Source organism: Pongo pygmaeus, chromosome 20 (genome assembly GCF_028885625.2).
Source record: "Pongo pygmaeus isolate AG05252 chromosome 20, NHGRI_mPonPyg2-v2.0_pri, whole genome shotgun sequence".
Lineage (NCBI taxonomy): Eukaryota > Metazoa > Chordata > Mammalia > Primates > Hominidae > Pongo > Pongo pygmaeus.
This window is the reverse complement of record NC_072393.2, coordinates 6,103,606-6,120,997: the sequence shown is the minus strand read 5'-3', so window position 1 is coordinate 6,120,997 and position 17,392 is coordinate 6,103,606. Positions and strand designations below refer to the sequence as shown.

At 44.3% G+C, this 17,392-nt stretch overlaps 1 protein-coding gene across 12 annotated transcripts in view; it reads right to left on the bottom strand.

The window, feature by feature from the left end:
• Positions 1–285: 285 nt before the first annotated feature.
• The window catches only part of LOC129019808 (long-chain-fatty-acid--CoA ligase ACSBG2), a 92,225-nt gene continuing 75,118 nt past the window's right edge, over positions 286–17,392 (bottom strand). For 6 of the 12 annotated variants that reach the window (XM_054463143.2, XM_054463142.2, XM_054463140.2 and 3 more), the window contains 7 exons: positions 15,759–15,926; positions 10,370–10,551; positions 10,030–10,263; positions 7,676–7,893; positions 5,908–6,047; positions 5,485–5,731; positions 2,635–2,743 (listed from right to left, as the gene is read on the bottom strand). In XM_054463143.2, coding sequence (XP_054319118.1) covers positions 2,670–2,743; positions 5,485–5,731; positions 5,908–6,047; positions 7,676–7,893; positions 10,030–10,263; positions 10,370–10,551; positions 15,759–15,926 — 1,263 coding nt within the window. In that variant the 3' untranslated portion in view covers positions 2,635–2,669. Of the gene's footprint in view, positions 712–2,634; positions 2,744–5,484; positions 5,732–5,907; positions 6,048–6,179; positions 6,281–7,675; positions 7,894–10,029; positions 10,264–10,369; positions 10,552–15,758; positions 15,927–17,392 lie in introns of those variants that run through there. The other 6 variants (XM_063658007.1, XM_054463146.2, XM_054463144.2 and 3 more) reach the window with 4 other exon arrangements.

Below are 17,392 nucleotides of genomic sequence, written 5' to 3'. Positions count from 1 at the left end.
ACTCTTGAGTTAACCAAGAGTGACTGTGTTGATGATAACCATTAACTCAAACCGAGGACTTTCTGGAGTTAGATACTGCATTCCCTGTACATCATCTCCATGAACTTCCATGGCCACCCTCTGAGATGGGGATCTACTTTCCAGATTTAAAATCTGCAAGCCTCAGACAGTTGAAATCACAGCTGGTCACAATTTGAACCCAGAACTGATTTCAGAGTCCAAGCCCTCCCCATCACACTAAATAAAGGACAAAGTATTTGTGTCAAGCCAAAAATCAAGACATGGGACCCTGAAGTGCTTTATTATCAGGACTTATTGGAAGGGTTTCCCAGTTTCTTACAGGCAGGTGAGTTGATTTGGGGGTCCAGTTCTTCAAATCTGTGAAGGCTTTTTCTTTCTAATGTCTAAGTCCCCTGAGGAGAGAAAAATCAAATGGGAGCCCACAAGTTCAGATCTTTCTTCTAAATCAGGCAGTTTTTAGTAGATTTCCCAATAGGCTTCCCTGGAGTCAGTGACTTGAAGGTCCTCAGAAAGATCTACAATGATTTTATTGCTTTGAAACGTATGGCGGGTTCTTCTAGGGAGCACCTCTCCAACAGACGAACAATCAAGAAACTGACCAATGAGGAATGTGGCTTCTTAAAAACAGCAGGGAGAGCTTCTGCCTAGAGCAGTATTTCACTTATTGCAATGAGGTCTTCCTGCTGAAGGCTGCAAAGAGGAGAAACACAAGTTATCACATGGGGATTCTCGTAATATGTGCATTCAGTCTCCAAGATCCCACATTCACCATATGATGAAAATATTCCCGAGTTGACCCATTTATAAATTGGCCATCACCCAAAATCTCCCCAAAATGAACTTTAGAGTGGCACTATCCAAAAGAAACATTACTGGAGCCACCTATGCAATTTAACAACGTATAGCAGCCACATTTTTAAAAAAGGAACTTGGCCAGGCACAGTGGCTCACACCTGTAATCACAGCACTTTGTGAAGCTGAAGCAGGAGCATCGCTTGAGGCCAGGAGTTTGAGACCAACCTGGGCAACATAGAAATACCTCATCTCTACAAAAACATTTAAAACATTAGGTATGAATGCACCACTGCACTCCAGCCTGAGCAGCAGAGCAAGACCCTGTCTCTAAAAAGTAAATAAAAATTTAAGACTGGTAAAATTACTTTTAATAATAAATATTTTACATAACCCAGTATTCCAAAATATCATCTCAACATGTAATCAAAATTTTAAAATACTGATGAGATATTGTATATTCTTTTTTTTTTTTTTTTTTTTTTGTGCTGAGCTTTTGAAGCCCAGTGTGTGTTGTGTGTTTTATGTATTACAGCACATCTTGGTTTGGACAGACCACATTGTGGCCAGTGGCTGCCATATTGGACAGCACTGGTGTAAGAGGGTCCATCTCTCACTCCCACATCAATGTCCAATGGTTTCTTATTCAACTGGAAAGTGAAATTGGAAATCTTGCAAAAGATGAAGAATTATGAATGTGGTACGTTGAACTGCTGGGCCCCCCCACAAGACATCGACAAATGAAGGTGTGGAAGGGTTAAACCAGTTAACATTGAACAAAGGACAATGGATATGATGAGTTACAGGCTGAGTTGTATCCCTCCACAATTCACATGTTGAAGTCCTAACCTTTAGTACCTCAGGATGTAACTTATTTGGAAACAGGATCATTATAGAAGTTAAAATGAGGTCATTAGAGTGGGCCCTAATCTTACTAACCTATCCTTATAAAAGGGAAATTTGAACACAGAGACACCCAGAGGGAAGATGATGTGAAGACACAGAGAGAAGACAGCCATCAGCAAGCCAAGGAGAGAAGTCTGGAATGGATCCTCCCTTCACAGCCCTCAGAAGGAACCAAGCCAGCCAGCCTCCCGATCTCACACTTTTAGCCTCCAGATCTGTGAGACAATAAGTTTATGTTGTTTAAGCCCTCCAGTCTGTGGTACTTTGTAATGTAGCCCCAGCAAACTAAAACATGGGTTGGCTGGTGGCATTAGAACAATTTGCCCATGAAAAGGTTACAGGCAGCCTATAGGACAATTGAAGATGCATTCTACTTTCTGCCTGCACTGTGCATCTAGTGAAGAAAAAAAAAAACCTCAATAACTATCAGCGATTCATGGTGTCATGGAGGCTCCCTCTGCACATATCTTAGGGAAAGGAGAGGATAAATGGTGGGTAGTGGAAGTTCAAGCCTCCATCCCTTATTATCTGTGTAATGAATGAGCCAACACACCTCATTCCTTGAGTTCCTGGCAAGTAGAACTTTCTCCACTAAAGTTTCTGACAAAAGGCCTTCTCCAAATAAGACCCAATGAGACATTTGGGATTCACTGCCTCCTACTTTCTACAAACAAATAGAAAAGGCAGGAAGCACAGCTAACAACATTGGTGGCCAGCTGAAGGAGTTTACACACCCTACCATGACCCTGGTAGAGTAGAGACAGCATGAGTTGAAGCCTGCTGCTCAGAACCCACTGCAACTAAGTGTGTGTGTGTGTTTTCTGCCGTTCCAATACAGATCTGCCTGCCACACAGTGGAGCCCTCTCTTGGACTCTGAATGCGTAGCCCAGCAAAGCCGAGCAACTGAATCTCACCATCAGAACAGCTGAGAGCAGCTTCATCAAAGCAGTCAGTGGTACATGTGATCAATTTCTTTTTTGTATTTCTGGGCTACAAAATGTCTCTTAAGTTTCATCATTGGACCTATCGAGAAAGGAGAAATCGTTTGAGTTGTGGAGATAAAAGAAAATAACACACACCCACGCATGACCAGGCAACAGAGTCCCATGCCTGGGGCTAGGCTGGGTGGCTAGCTGCGCCATTGACTTTGAGGGTGTGTAACTTTTGCCATCTGTATGGGGATGATAAAACGTCTATGTGATCCTTCAGCTGTGGCGAGGATTCTGGGAGCTGGAAGGTGAAGAGCACGCTGCATTCTGTGCCTGATGTGGACTGTGCACCCGATGGAGGAGGGATATCATCATCTCAAACCATGCCCCATCCCCATTTTACAGGTGAGGAAACTGGGGCATAGAGAGGACCAGTTCCTCTCAGGTCAGCCAGCAAGTGCATGGCAGAATCAAGTCTCAAACTGGGAGGTGTCTGCTCCCTCAGCCCAGGACTTTCGTTGAAAGCCTCTGAGTCACCAGGGGCACTGAAGTCCCCTCTGGGTGTCTCAAGCAACCCCACAAGGACTGTGTTTTCAAATTATAGATGAGAAGACCACCAGCCTGGACAACATGGCAAAACACCTGCATCTCTACAAAACAAAAAGAGAATAGCGGCCAGGCGCTGTGGCTCACACCTGTAATCCCAGTACTTTGGGAGGCCTTAGGCAGGTGGATCACGAGGTCAAGAGATCGAGACCATCCTGGCCAAAATGGTGAAACCCTGTCTCTACTAAAAATACAAAAAATTAACTGGATGTGGTGGCGCGCACCTCTAATCCCAGCTACTCGGGAGGCTGAGGCAGGAAAATCACTTGAACCTGGGAGGTGGAGGTTGCAGTGAGCCAAGATTGCGCCACTGCGCTCCAGCCTGGCGACAGAGCGAGACTCCATCTCAAAAAAAAAAAAAAAAAAAAAAAGGAAAGAAAATAGCCACGCATGGTGGCGCGCACTCGTCCCAGCTACTCAGGAGGCTGAGGTAGGAGGATTGCTTGAGCCTGAGAGTTCAAGGCTGCAGCAGCAAGCCATGATTGTGCCATCGTACTCCAACCTGGGTAACAGAGCGAGACTCTGTCTCAAAACAAACAAAAAAACAAGACTCAGTGGGACAAGTCACTTCCCTGTGTAGAGGGGACAGGATTTGAACCCAGGTTGTTCAATGCCACATATTTGCTCTGACTCTTCCATCCACACCGTCAGATTACAGCTGAGTGCTGACGGCAAACTCCCAAATGAAAGTACGTTGGTAGAATCCAGTATCCCCACTCTGGAGTGAGCCCTTCCCTCATGGGGGAAGAGAGGCAAAAATAAAACTCATACAGAGAATAATTTCATGTTCTGATGCTTTAAAGAAGACAGGGTGGTATAATGGGAGTGACAGCAAGCTACAGGGTGAAATATTAAGGACGATGGCAAGCCACTTTAGCCAGCATGGTCAGGGAAGGCTGAAACCACCCCTGAAAACTTTATAATATTAATCAGAGAAGAAGGGAGGGGGAGAAACTAAAATCAGCCACACTTACAGCACACTCAACATTCATCATTAGGTCAGTTTGCTCTCTGACCCCTTCCTCATAGCTAGCTGTTTGCCTGTTGCCCCAGAATCACAAAAAAACCCAGTCACAAGAGATGGTTCTCCTTAACTTAACTGCTCTACAGATAACATATTAAGCATTGTGAAAGGTTAAGTTTTCCATTTGAGATACCCTTTCAAGTCCTGCATACCAGTGAAACTACTGATGTCCACTGATCTGAAGGACCCCACAGGAGCTGACTTACCAAAGAATGCAGCTTCCACATCATAATGATTTCATCCCCCTTACCCCAACCAATCAATGACTCTAATTTTCCAGCCCTTCACCCCCAAAGATCCCCTTAAAACCCCAGCCCAGAATTCCTCAAAGAGAGATTTGAGGGTTCCTTCCATCTCGGTTGGCTTCCCTGCAAGGGAATTTAATTTCCTTTTTTGTTTTTGTTTGTTTGTTTTTTGTTTTTGAGACAGGGTCTCACTCCATTGCCAAGGCTGGAGTGCACTGGCATGCTTGTGGCTCACTGCAGCCTTGACTTCCCTGGGCTCAAGCGATCCTCTCAGTCTCCTGAGTAGCTGGGCACGGCTACCATACCCAGCTAATTTTTGTATTTTTTGTAGAGTTAGGATTTCACCATGTTACCCAGGTTGGTCTCAAGCTCCTGGGCGCAAGCAGTCTGCCCACCTCAGCCTCCCAAAGTGTTGGGATTACAGACGTGAGCCACTGTGCCTGGCCATAATTAAACTCTTGTCTTTGCTGCATCCCCTGCTGTCTCAGTGTATTGGTATATTACTGTGCAGTGGGCATACAAACCTGTGGGTCCTGTAACAAGGCTGCTCTGAGGAGGAAGAGGCCTGTAGGGTGAGACCTGGACAATGAGAAGAAGCCATCCAGGCAAGGAATTGAGGGGGAAGGGTATTCCCAGGGAGGCAGACTGGCAGGTGCAAAGGCCCTATAATTGGACAAAGCCCAGAGAGCTGCAGGAACATCAAGAAAGCCCATAGGGTTGGTGCAGAGTGAATGAAAGGTCAGCAGGCGAGAGATTGTATAGAGCTATAGTAAGGAGGTTGGATTTTATTTCCAAGATGAGGAGCTGGGGACCAGTTAGCTAGAGGTGGCAGCATCCCTCTCCTGGTCCCTGGCTGGTCTCATAGACCGTCTGACCTTCAGAAAAGGACCTGTCTCTTCAGAGCCCACACAGTCCCAGATGCTAACAAGGGACCAGCCTCCAAATGTCATGGCCACTCACCTAGCTCTCCACCATAGATGGAAAAGTCCTTCTCCAAGATGACCCACTTTTGAATCTTCTGTGCATTGTTCATGACTTCCTGGTTCACGGCATTGATGCCTTGCTGGATGGCCTTGTAGACCAGGGGGTCTGGCTGCTTCACAATCTCAGTCACGGTGGATGCCTGGCTGCCCAGACCCCGACAGAAGTTGATGGCCTCGAAGTTCAGCTTGTCCAGAGGTTCTCCGTTCATCTGATTCATCTCACACTGCCCCCGGACACCTCTGTCACCACACATGCTCCTTGACCAGCACCCCTCCCCAGGCCCACAGACCAAGAAGTGGGTCTTGAACCCACAGGTGCATCCTCTTGACCCTGGGGTGGGGCCAGGGAACCCAAGACCTGCTGCAGAGACTTCCCCCAATGACAGCAAACCCATGTTACCTTCAGCGTCAGCAACATGCTCGGAAACTTCAGTTTATCTCCTACTAACATGGCGTTACTGATGATGGGGATCTTCTTCTTAACTAAGGTCTCAACGGGAATGGGGGGCACGTTTTCACCACCGGCAGTGATCAGGATTTCTGGAACAGAGCTTGGCTTGGTACATGTCCAGCCATGACAACGTGGAACCCCCAGTTTGAGACCAGCCTGGCCAACATGGTGAAACCCAGTCTCTACTAAATATACAAAAATTAGCCAGGTTTGATGGTATGCACCTGTAATCCCAGCTACTCAGGAGGCTGAGGCAGGAGAATCACTTGAACCTGGGAGGTGGAGGTTGCAGTGAGCTGAGATCGTGCCACCGCACTCCAACCTGGGCAACAAGAGTGAAACACCATCTCAAAAAAACAAAAACAAAAACAAAAACCTAGCGGCCAGGCGCAGTGGCTCATGCCTGTAATCCTGCCACTTTGGGAGGCTGAGGTGGGCAGATCTCTTGAGCCCACAAGTGCTAGACCAGCCTGGGCAACACGGTGAAACCGGGTCTCTGCAAAAAAAAATAGCTGGGTGTGGTGACACGCACCTGTAGTCCTAGTTACTCAGGAGGCTGAGGTGGGAGAATCACCTGAGCCTGGGAAGTTGAGGCCACAGTGAGTCATAATTGGACCACTGCATTCCAGCCTGGCCAACAAATGAGACCTTCTCTCAAAAATAAAATAGTACCAGCACAGAGGAAAACTCAAGAAAAGAATTTTAAAATTCCTTATGACCTCATTTTGGCACCCAGATCCAGCCATGCCTGAAGCCAGCTGACTTTTTGGCCAACTGACCTTTTCAGTTATGTTGAGTCAACAGTTTTGCTTTTTTTTTTTTCTTTCCTCAAACCTATTTAAACCCATCTTAAATGGGTTTGAGTAAAAAAGCACTAAGTGTTCTCCATCAGGTTTTAGCAAACTATGGCCCATAGTGGCCAAATCCAGGCCACTATTCAATTTTGTATAACCAAAAGCTAAAAATGAATTTTACATTTTTAAGTTGTTGGAAGTCAAAAGAAGAATTTTTTGACACATAAAAATTATGATATTCATATTGGCAGCTGGCCACACCCATTCTTTATGTGTTGTCAACAGCTGTTTTTGTGCTACAAATCACAGAGTTGAGAAGCTGCAACGGAGACACATATTTTGTGAACCCAAAAATATTTACTAAAGGGCCCTCTTCAGGAAAAGTTGGCTTATCCTTGTACTATACTTTCTTTAATCCTTACAACTCTGTAGATTATTATCCTCTGAAAATGCAGGAGAAGAAAATGGCACTTTTTTACTCAAGCCCATTTGAACCAGCTTGAATGAATTTGAGTTAAAAAAGGTAAAACTGTTGGCTCAATAAAACTGAAAAGTTCAAAAGGTCTTTGGCTTCAGGTATGACTGAAACCAGGTGCCAAAATGATGTCACAAGGAATTTCTTTATCCTTCTCTTACTGAGTTTTCCTCTGGGCTGGTGCTATTCTGAAAGGGGCTTCAGGAGGTTCCAAGGCTTGTCTTTTGCAGGTCCATCCTCCTAAGGGTGGACCACGGGATACCAAGTGACCAAGGGGTAACTGCTGGACAGGAGGATAGAGCTGGGTTGTACAGACTGAGGAGTTTCTGCACAGCTCCTCTTGGAAGGTGAGGAACTGGGGGTGGCCTTTGTGCTGCTACGCTGGGCCCTTAAATGTTCAGGGTGGGCCTGCTTGCAGGAGATTCCCAAAGAGCTCAGCCCCTGGTACCTTTGATGCGGCCGGTGACATAGAGGAAACCCAGACTGTCCAGCTGGCCCAGATCCCCAGAGTGTAGCCAGCCTTCGTCATCGATGGCCTCTGTAGTTTCAGTCTCACTTTCCAGATAGCCCATGAAGATGTGCCTACCCCAGAGGCAGATCTCCCCAATGCCATCCTTGTTCTGCTGGAACAGCATATTCTTACACCCAGTCAAGATCTTGCCACAGCTGCCGGGGGACAGAAGCAGAGAAACTGAGGCTCATAGAGCCAAAGTCAGCCACCCAGCTCTGCCTGGATCTTCAGCCTAGGTGCCTAATACTCTGCTCAGCTAGAGCAGGCTGGATATGCACCCCAGCGCACAGAAGGAGGTGTTTGCTGCAGTGTTTAATCCAGCATGTCAGATTCCCAAAGGCTTTGTGAACTGGGAAACCCAGCAGTGGCCAGGTGTGGTGGCTCACGCCTGTTATCTTAACACTTTGGAAAGCCGAGGAGGGAATATTGCTCGAGCCCAGGAGTTCAGACCTGGGCAACATACGGAGACCCTGTCTCTACAAAAATAATAAAAAATAAAAGTTGGGCATGGTGCATACCTGTGGTCCCAGCTACTTGGGAGGCTGAGGTGGGAGAATCACCTGAGCCCACGAGGTCAAGGCTGCAGTGAGTAGTGATCACGCCACTGTACTCCAGCCTGGGCGACAGAGCAAGACTCTGTCTCAAAGAAACAAACAAAAACAAAAAACAAAGAAAATCCAGCAGCATTGCAGGCTGTTTTTTTTTTTTTTTTTTTTTTTTATCTCCACATATGCCAGCAAAGAAAAAAATGCTTTTGGCTTAAAGATAGGAACAAAACCCTCATTTTTAAGAAAACAGATAGGTAGACCTCTCTCTGCAGTGATTAGGACAGCTAATTTTAAGTATGACAACCAACTACAATCTCTTTAGAGGTAAAAGTTACTTTCATAAAACAGAGTAGCACTATTTGAAATCTGGGTTCTTTGTCTTACTTTTTTTTTCCCTAGAGATAGCATTGGCCAGGGCAGTTCTAGGATGCAGGAAGGGAAATATTTCCTCCTTGTGTTGCTGAGATCTCTTTGATTAACAGTTAGCAAGGCCAGTGGTCCCAGGATTAAATGTAGGTATTCCCCCGGTTAGCAAAAGAAAAAATGGAGACAGACCTGAGAAATTTAAAACTTACAAAGAGCTGCCTTATGATTTCCCCCACTGAAGCCTTTTTAGGTATGTAGAAAAATCCAGAAGCCATAAAAGAAAAGATCGATAAGTTCAACCATCTAAATTTGTGACCACAAATTTCTGCACAGTAAAAAAACATCTTAACTAAAATCAAAATACCAATGACAAGCCAGGGGATAAAATATTTGTAACTCATATGAAGGACAAAAGGCTGATTTTCCTAATATGTAAAGAGTGCCAACAAACCAATAATAAAGGGACCAATAATCTAATTTTTAAAACAGGCAGATAATATGGACAGACAGTTCATAGGAAAGGAAGTACAAATGACTTTTAAATGTATGGAAATGCTGGGCATGGTGGTTCATGCCTATAATCCCAGTGCCTTGGGAGGCTAAGGATTGCTTGAGTCAAGGAATTGAAGGCCAGCCTAGGCAACATGGCAAGACCCCATCTCTACAAAAAAATTTTTACAAAATTGCCAAGCATGGAGGCTCATGCCTGTAGTCCCAGCTAGTTGGGAGGCTGGGGCAGGAGGAATGCTTGAATCCAGAAGTTCAAGGTTACAGTGATCTATGATTGTACCATTGCACTCCAGCCTGGGCAACAAAGTGAGACCCTATCTCTGATTCAAATTTAATAAATAAACACATGTATGAAAAGATTTTTTTCAAACCTCACCCATGCTAAAAGGAGGGAGTCAGGGAGAGACAACCAGAAGATTCTATGACTGTGACAGCTCTCAGATGGGGAGTTGAACCTGAATTTGGTATTCTTAAAGTTTTCTTATCACTGGGTTCAACCTTGCAGCCTAGGGCAAGCTGAGCTTGGGAGAAAGCCAGGAATCAGCCATGGAGGTGTTTTGAGATGGAGGATCATGGGGATGAAAGGTGCTGAGGTCACAGGCGGTGAACTTGAAGGCAGAACTCACAAGTGACAAACGGGGAGACCATGGAATGTTTAGAGAGCCATCCCCCTTATCTGTGGGCTGTCTTACCATCCAGGGTTTCCCATGGTCATGCAGAGTTAAGACTTGGAGGCTGGAGAACAGGATCATTCTGGAGACACCACGTCAGGATTCCTCTTAACCCAGAGGCCCATCAGTCCACCCACCTTCCCCATCTTGACCCCGTGTTATGGGAGGAGCAGGGGTCTGCCCGGGGGGCTGGTACCTTAGAAGCCTGTAGTTATTCTGGTTGGATATTGTGTGGGGTCCCGAGCTTTCACTCAACCCATACAACTCGCCTATAGGTATGTCCAAGCTTAGAAAGAACTCAGCAGTCTCTTGGTTGAGGGGTGCAGTCCCACTGATAAAAGAGTGACAGTGATCCAAGCCAAGGGATGTCTTGACTTTGCTGAACACGAGAGTCTTAGCCATGCGGTAACTCACAGGAGTGTTATATTTCCTGTGAACAAGAATGCCATCAAGTGGGAGGGGGCTGATGGGACCCACTGGAGAAGGCTGAGCCTCCTCACCAGCTACCCTCCCAGCCTTCTGGATGCTCCACCTACCCCAACATCTTTTTTGAGTTGACCTTGAAGCCAATGTTTCTTGCCCACACGAATGCCTTCTTCTTCAAGCCTGTGGACTTGGCACTATTTTTCTTCACCGTCTCATGTATCTTCTCCCAAATTTGAGGCACTCCAATGAAGACAGTAGGTTTTACCTCCTTTAGAGTACTTACCAAGGTGCCCTGTATGGAACGAAGCTAGGTTAGCCACAGCAGGGCCTTCTGTGCACCAGGGATGTCCATCTCTCCTGATCCACCCAACTTTGCCCAAGAGAACATTCCTTCACCGATCAGATTACGCAGGGCTCCCAACCAAAAGAAGACAACCCATTAACTGGGTTGGCCAATCAGATTTTTGCAGTCTCTCTAGGGATTTGATGAGAAGCATAAACTGGTAAGATATTTTTGGAAGGTAACATGACAGTACTATTAACATTTTAAATGTAACCTGTCAACTTCACTTCTGTGGGTGAAGGAATTCAGCTGAAGGAAAGACTCAGGCACACAAATAAACACATTCAAGATGTTCTTTGCAACACTTTTTTGTAACAGAATGGAAACAGCTTACAGGTTCAATGACAGAGGGTTGGCTAAAGAAATTGTGGTCCAAGCATGCAGTGGAATATTATACAACTGTTAAAAAGGATGCAAGATTCTCCCCCAAAGAGACCTATGAGTTCAATGCAACCCCTATCAAAATCTAGGCAGGTTTTTTTTTTTTTAAATACAAATTGACAAGCCGACTTTAAAATTTATATAGAAATGCAAAGGACCTAGAATAGCCAAAGCAATTTTGGAAAAGAAAGACAAAATTGGAGGACTTACTACCTGATTTTAAAATTTATTCTAAAGTAGGGTGAACAACCATCCTGGTTTACCCAGAACTGCAGGATTATATGAAATGTGAAACTTTCTGTTTTAAAACTGGGGAAGTCCCAGGCAAACCAGGAAAGTTAGCCATCCTGCTATGAAGCTAGTGTAATTTGTAATTAAGTCAGTGTGGCTTTGGCATAAAGATAGATGTGCAGATCAGTGGAACAAAATAGAAGATCCAGAAACAAAACCTTACATTTATGATCAATTGATTTTCAACAAAATGCCAAGGCAATTTAGTGGGGTTGGGGGGGGACTATTCAAATGCAAAACAAAATCAAACAAACACTTCCACAAAACTTAGGGTTAGAGCCTTATTTCTCAGCAAACATGAAAATTACCTCAAAATGCATTATAGCCCTAAATGTAAGAGCTCAAACTAAAAGCCTTTTGGAAGAAAACGTAGAAGAAAATCTCTGTGACTTTAGAGTAGGCAAAGATTTCCTAGATATGATACCAAAAGCATAAAAGAAAATAGATAAATCAAACTTCATCCAACTTAAACACTTTTTCCTCTTCAAAAGATTATTGAGGAAACAACAAGCCATAGAACTGGGAGACCAAGTATTTGCAAACCACAAATTTGGTAAAGAATTTGTAACCAGAATATATAAAGAACCCTTAACACTCAACAATAAGATGAGATATGCAACCAATTCTTTTCATTTTTAATTCTTTTCCTTTTCTTCTTTTCTCTCTTTCTTCTCTTTCTTTCTTCCTTCCTTTCTTTCTTTCTTTTTTCCTCCCCTCCTTTCTTTCCTTCTTTCTCCCCTTCCCTCCCCTCCCCTCCCCTCCCTAGCTGGAATTACAGGTGCACACCACCACGCCTGGCTAATTTTTGTATATATATATATATTTTAGTAGAGACGGAGGAGACGGAGTTTCACCATGTTGGCCAGGCTGGTCTTAAACTCTTGACCTTAAGCAATCTGCCTGCCTTGGCCTCCCAAAGTACTGGGATTACAGGCGTGAGCCGCCGTGCCTGGCTTTTACTTTTCTTTTTACTAGTCATGCTAGCACAGAAAGAACAACCAAATTTTTAAATGGGCAAACTATTTGAACAGATTTCTTTTTCCAAAGAAGATATGTAAATGGTCAATAAACACACAAAGAGGTGCTCACTATCATTAATCACCAAGGAAATGCAAATTAGAATGGCAATAATAATAATAAAACAGATAATAACATGCGTTAGTGAAGATGTAGAGAAACTGTAACCTTCGCACATTTCTGGTGCACTTACTTCAGAAAACAGTCTGGAAATTTCTGAAAATATTAAGACACTGTTGTCACTATTCAGATTCACAAGTTTTAAACATTTTGACAATATTAGGAGTTGGTAAGGATGTGGGAAAATGGGAACTTCTCAGGTCCTCTAGGTAAATGTGTATGTATTATGTATTCAGCCAAAAAAGGAAATACGTATTGAAGACCTAACACACCTCAGGCACTGAGCATGGGGCATATGAGAGGGATTGAGAGGGGCCAAGGAAATATTTAGCAGAGAGCTAAGTGACAAAGAAGAGTCAGCCCTGCAAAGAACAAGAGAAAGAACCTTCTAGAAGCACGTACAAAGGCCCTAAGATTTAGCCTGCTTGATGGAGAGTGTGGGAGGCAAAATATTGGCCCCCTAAAGATGTCCACGTTCTAACTCCTGGGACCTGTGAATATATAATCTTTCATAGCAAAAGGGACTTTGTAGATGGGATTAAGAATCTTGAGATGGGAGATCATCCTGGATGATCTGGGTGGCCCAGTGTCATCACAGGGTCCTTATGAGAGGGAAGCAGGAGAGTCAGAGTCAGAGAGGGGAAGAGGCTGCACTGCTGGCTGTGAAGATGGAGGAAGGGGCCCTGAGATAAGGAACATAGGTGGTCTCTAGAAGCTGGAAAAGTCATGGAAATAGATTCTCCCCAAGAGCCTCTAGAAGGAATGCAGCCCTGATGACATATTGATTTTAGCCCAGTGAGACCATTTTCAGACTTCTGACCACCAGAACTATAAGATAATAAATGGACCAGGCGCGCTTGCTTATGCCTGTAATCCCAGCATTTTGGGAGGCTGAGGCAGGCAGATCACTTGAGGTCAAGAGTTCAAGACCAGCCTTGCCAACATGGTGAAATCCCATCTCTACTAAAAATACAAAAATTAGCTGGGCGTGGTGGTGCATGCCTGTAATCCCTGCTTGGGAGACTGAGACATGAGAATCGTTTAACCTGGAGGTGGAGGTTGCAGTGAGTTGAGATCATGCCACTGCCACTGCACTCCAGCCTGGGTGACAGAACGAGACTCCATTTCTAAATAAATAAATAAATATTGTTTTAAGTCACTAAGTTTCTGTTCATTTGTTGTGGCATTAACAGGAAACTAATTCAGAGAATGTAACTTGGGGAAAATGTCAGAGTTCTTTTCTGGCTCTGTTTGCAAAGTCTAGACATGTAGAAAATCACTGTAAAACAAATTAGTCAGGCATGGTGGCACATGCCTGTAGTTCTGGCTATGGGGGAGGCTGAGGTGGGAGGATCCCTTGAGCCCAGGAATTTAAGGCTGCAGTAAGCTATGATCATGCCACTGCATTCCAGGCTGGGTGACAGAGCACGACCTTGTCTCTGAAAAAAAAAAAAAAAAAAAAAATGAAAACAATATTTAGAAAAGAAAGTGTTCTCTCACATAACTACTTTGCAAAACCTACCAATGAATGATATCCAGCTAAATCAAGGAATAATCCAAAAAAAGAAGGCAAAGACCCCAGAAAATAGGGGATCCAACCCAGGAATGGGAAGAAGGGATATCCCTGTATGGCAGCTTGTAGAAGATGCTGTTGATGTCCTATCAGATCTCTAGTAGCCCACGGTTCCCTCTTTTCCAGAAAACCGCCCTTACTTAGAAATAACTGGGAAGTTATGCTCCCTATCCCACATGGGTGCCTGAGCCCGCAGCTAATGACTATCTGAGTTGGGGTTACAAAAGCACAGCCTCCTTGCCTCAAAGTGGAACAACTCTGGTGTCATTCATGCCTCAGAGCTTCCTATGGGATCAGTCTGAAGTTACAATCCAGCTGAATGTACGTCCTTTCTTGTTTTTTTCCCCCCAGCCTATCCTCCTCTCCTCACTTCCTTTTGGTTTTCACCTGAGAGCTCCCCATTGATAAATCACAAAGATCTCCAACTCAGATTTTGCTTCCAGTGTACCCAACCTAGGACAATCTAAAACAACAGTCCAGCTAAGTGCAAAAGGATGGAGGAAAAAAATAATGCAATGAAGCTGGGTGCAGTGTCTCATGCCTGTAATCCCAGCACTTTGGGAGGCCAAGGCTCACCTGAGGTCAAGAGTTTGAGACCAGTCTGGCCAAAATTGTGAAACCCCATCTCTACGAAAAATACAAAAATCAGCCAGGCATGGTGGCACAGGCCTGCAGTTCCAGCTACTTGGGAGGCTGAGGCACGAGAATTGCTTGAACCCGGAAGACAGAGGTTGCAGTGAGCCGAGATCATGGCACTGCAACTCCAGCCTGGGCAACAGAGCAAGACTTCATCTCAAATAATAATAATAATAATCAATGAATATTTGAACATTTGGAGAATATTGATAAGCATGTGACAGATCAGATGGAGCAACTGGACATGTATGCAAAAACTTCACCAAATTGGAAAAGAAAGGCAACTATTAATTCTGGGAAAAACAAAAAGTTGTACCAAACAGGAAATGGAATATATAATAAACTACTTGGCTCAGTTAACTAAGAATAATTTATGTTGAGAGAATGGGGAAGGAGAAATGAGAAGATGGGAGAGGAAGGGAGCTAAATCCTCACCACAATAGAAAGGCAAAAGATAATACTTAAAGGGTATAAGTCAAGAAAAGGTGGTATAAAAATTCAACGAATATATGCATAATCCCAGTAAGTAGAATAAAATGAAGACCACAAACAACATCATATCAATTCAGATCAGACTTTGCTGCCAAAAACTCCTGTTTTTTGGAGCTTTTTAGATTTGGGAATACTGACTTATAAACATACACACACACACACACACTCTTTACTTTCAATACCAAGTACATCTTTGTCTTGGGTTGTTCAGTGTTCAATCTACATAACCATACATGGATGCCCTGACTCAGATAAAGATAAAAACTAGGAGAATGTAGCCAGCTGGTTAAAAAAAAAAAAAAAAAAAAAAGTTGTTTTATTTGGTCAGGTGTTTTTTAGAAAAATTTACTATTATTATTGGTTTTTGTAGAGGTGGGGTTTCGCCATCTTGCTCAGGCTGGTCTCAACTCCTGAGCTCAAGCAATCTGCCCACCTTGGCCTCCCAGAGTGCTGGGATTACAGATTGAGCCACTGTGCCTGGTCTTGTTTTTAATGCTTCTAAATAAAGCATTAAGATGAGGGCAGAGATAAAACCGTTAGACCTGGGGCTTCACCCAAAAAGTCTGTCAAATGATTAACAACCATCTACTCACCTGTGCTGCCCAAGAGGATGAAGTGGGAGCCCCAGGTCCTTACTCAATCTTACCTTGAGAGCATCTGCTTGAGCAAAGTATGTGAGCGCCCCAATCTTTATGGGTACCCAGATGTCCATCATCTGTGCTGCAATATGGCTGAGTGGGAGATAGCTAACCACCATCTCATGCTTTTCTGTCAGTTTAAAGTCCTTTGCCACTGCTCCTGCCATCCACGTGATCTGTAACATAAGGGACAATCCAAGGTGCCTCACTCTCATAGAAGGGCCATTTTGTTTTTAAATTTTTGTTTATTTATTTTTCAGACAGGGCCTCACCCAGACTGGAGTGCAGTGGTGTGATCACAGCTCACTGCAGCCTCGAACTCCTGGGTTCAAGGAATCTTTCCATCTCAGCCTCCTGAGTAACTGGGACTACAGGCACACACCACCACACCCAGCTAATTTTTTTTTAACTTTTTTTGTAGAGAGGGGGGTCTCACTATGTTTTACAGCTTGGCCTCAAACTCCTGGCCTCCAGCGACCTCCTGCCTCAGCCTCCCAAAGTGCTAGGTTTACAGATGTGAGTGACCATGCCCAGCCTGGAGGGCCATTTTAAATGTATTTAGCTAAATAAATAAACTAATTAAGTAAACACTTATAAAGCACCTACTATGACCAAGACACTGTCTTCATACTTTACAAACACCAAGTCATTTAATCATCATAACACCTGGGGGTTGGTAACTATAATTCTCCCAAAATTTTTGGAGCTTCACCCAAAAAATCTGTCAAATGATTAACAACCATCTTCTCATCTGGGCTGCCCAGGAGGATGAAGTGGGGGCCCCAGGTCCTTATTCGATCTTACCTTGAGAGCATGTGCTTAAGCCTAAAGTATGTGAGTGCCCCGATCTTTATGGATACCCAGATGTCCATCGTCTGTGCTGCAGTCTGGCTGAGTGCGTGTGTGTGTGTGTGTGTTGTTTTGTCATAAGTCAGTATAAGGCACCTTGGATTGTCCCTTATGTTACAGATCATGTGGATGGCAGGAGCAGTGGCAAAGGACTTTAAACTGACAGAAAAGCATGAGACGGTGGTCAGCTACCTCCCACCCAGCCACATTGCAGCACAGATGATGGACATCTGGGTACCCATAAAGACTGGGGCGCACACATACTTTGCTCAAGCAGATGCTCTCAAGGTAAGATCGAGTAAGGACCTGGGGCCCCCACTTCATCCTCTTGGGTAGCCCAGGTGAGTAGATGGTTGTTAATCATTTGACAGATTTTTTTGGGTGAAGCCCCAGGTCTAACGGTTTTTTTAATCAGGGAGAATTATGTGAAAACAGAAGCACAGAGTCCTTAACTAACTTGCCTGAAGTTAGGAGGAGTTGCAAAATTTAGCAGGCAGCTTTAGGAGTGGGGAGGTTGCAGACCTCCTTGGGTCGAATGACAGAACTCAGAAAACTGGATTCAGCAAGTGTCCCAGAGTCAAATCCTGACTCCACTGTTTGCTAGACATTTGGGCTATTTACTTAAAATTCCTTGTGGCCTTTATTGCCTATCTTTAAAGTGGGGACAGAGGCTTCTCAGGTCCAATATAGAACTATGGAACCAACATGGTCAAACAAAAAGGCTACCCATAATCCCATCATATAAACACCCCAGCAATTAGCATTATTAGCATTTTTCTTTCTCCAATGCATA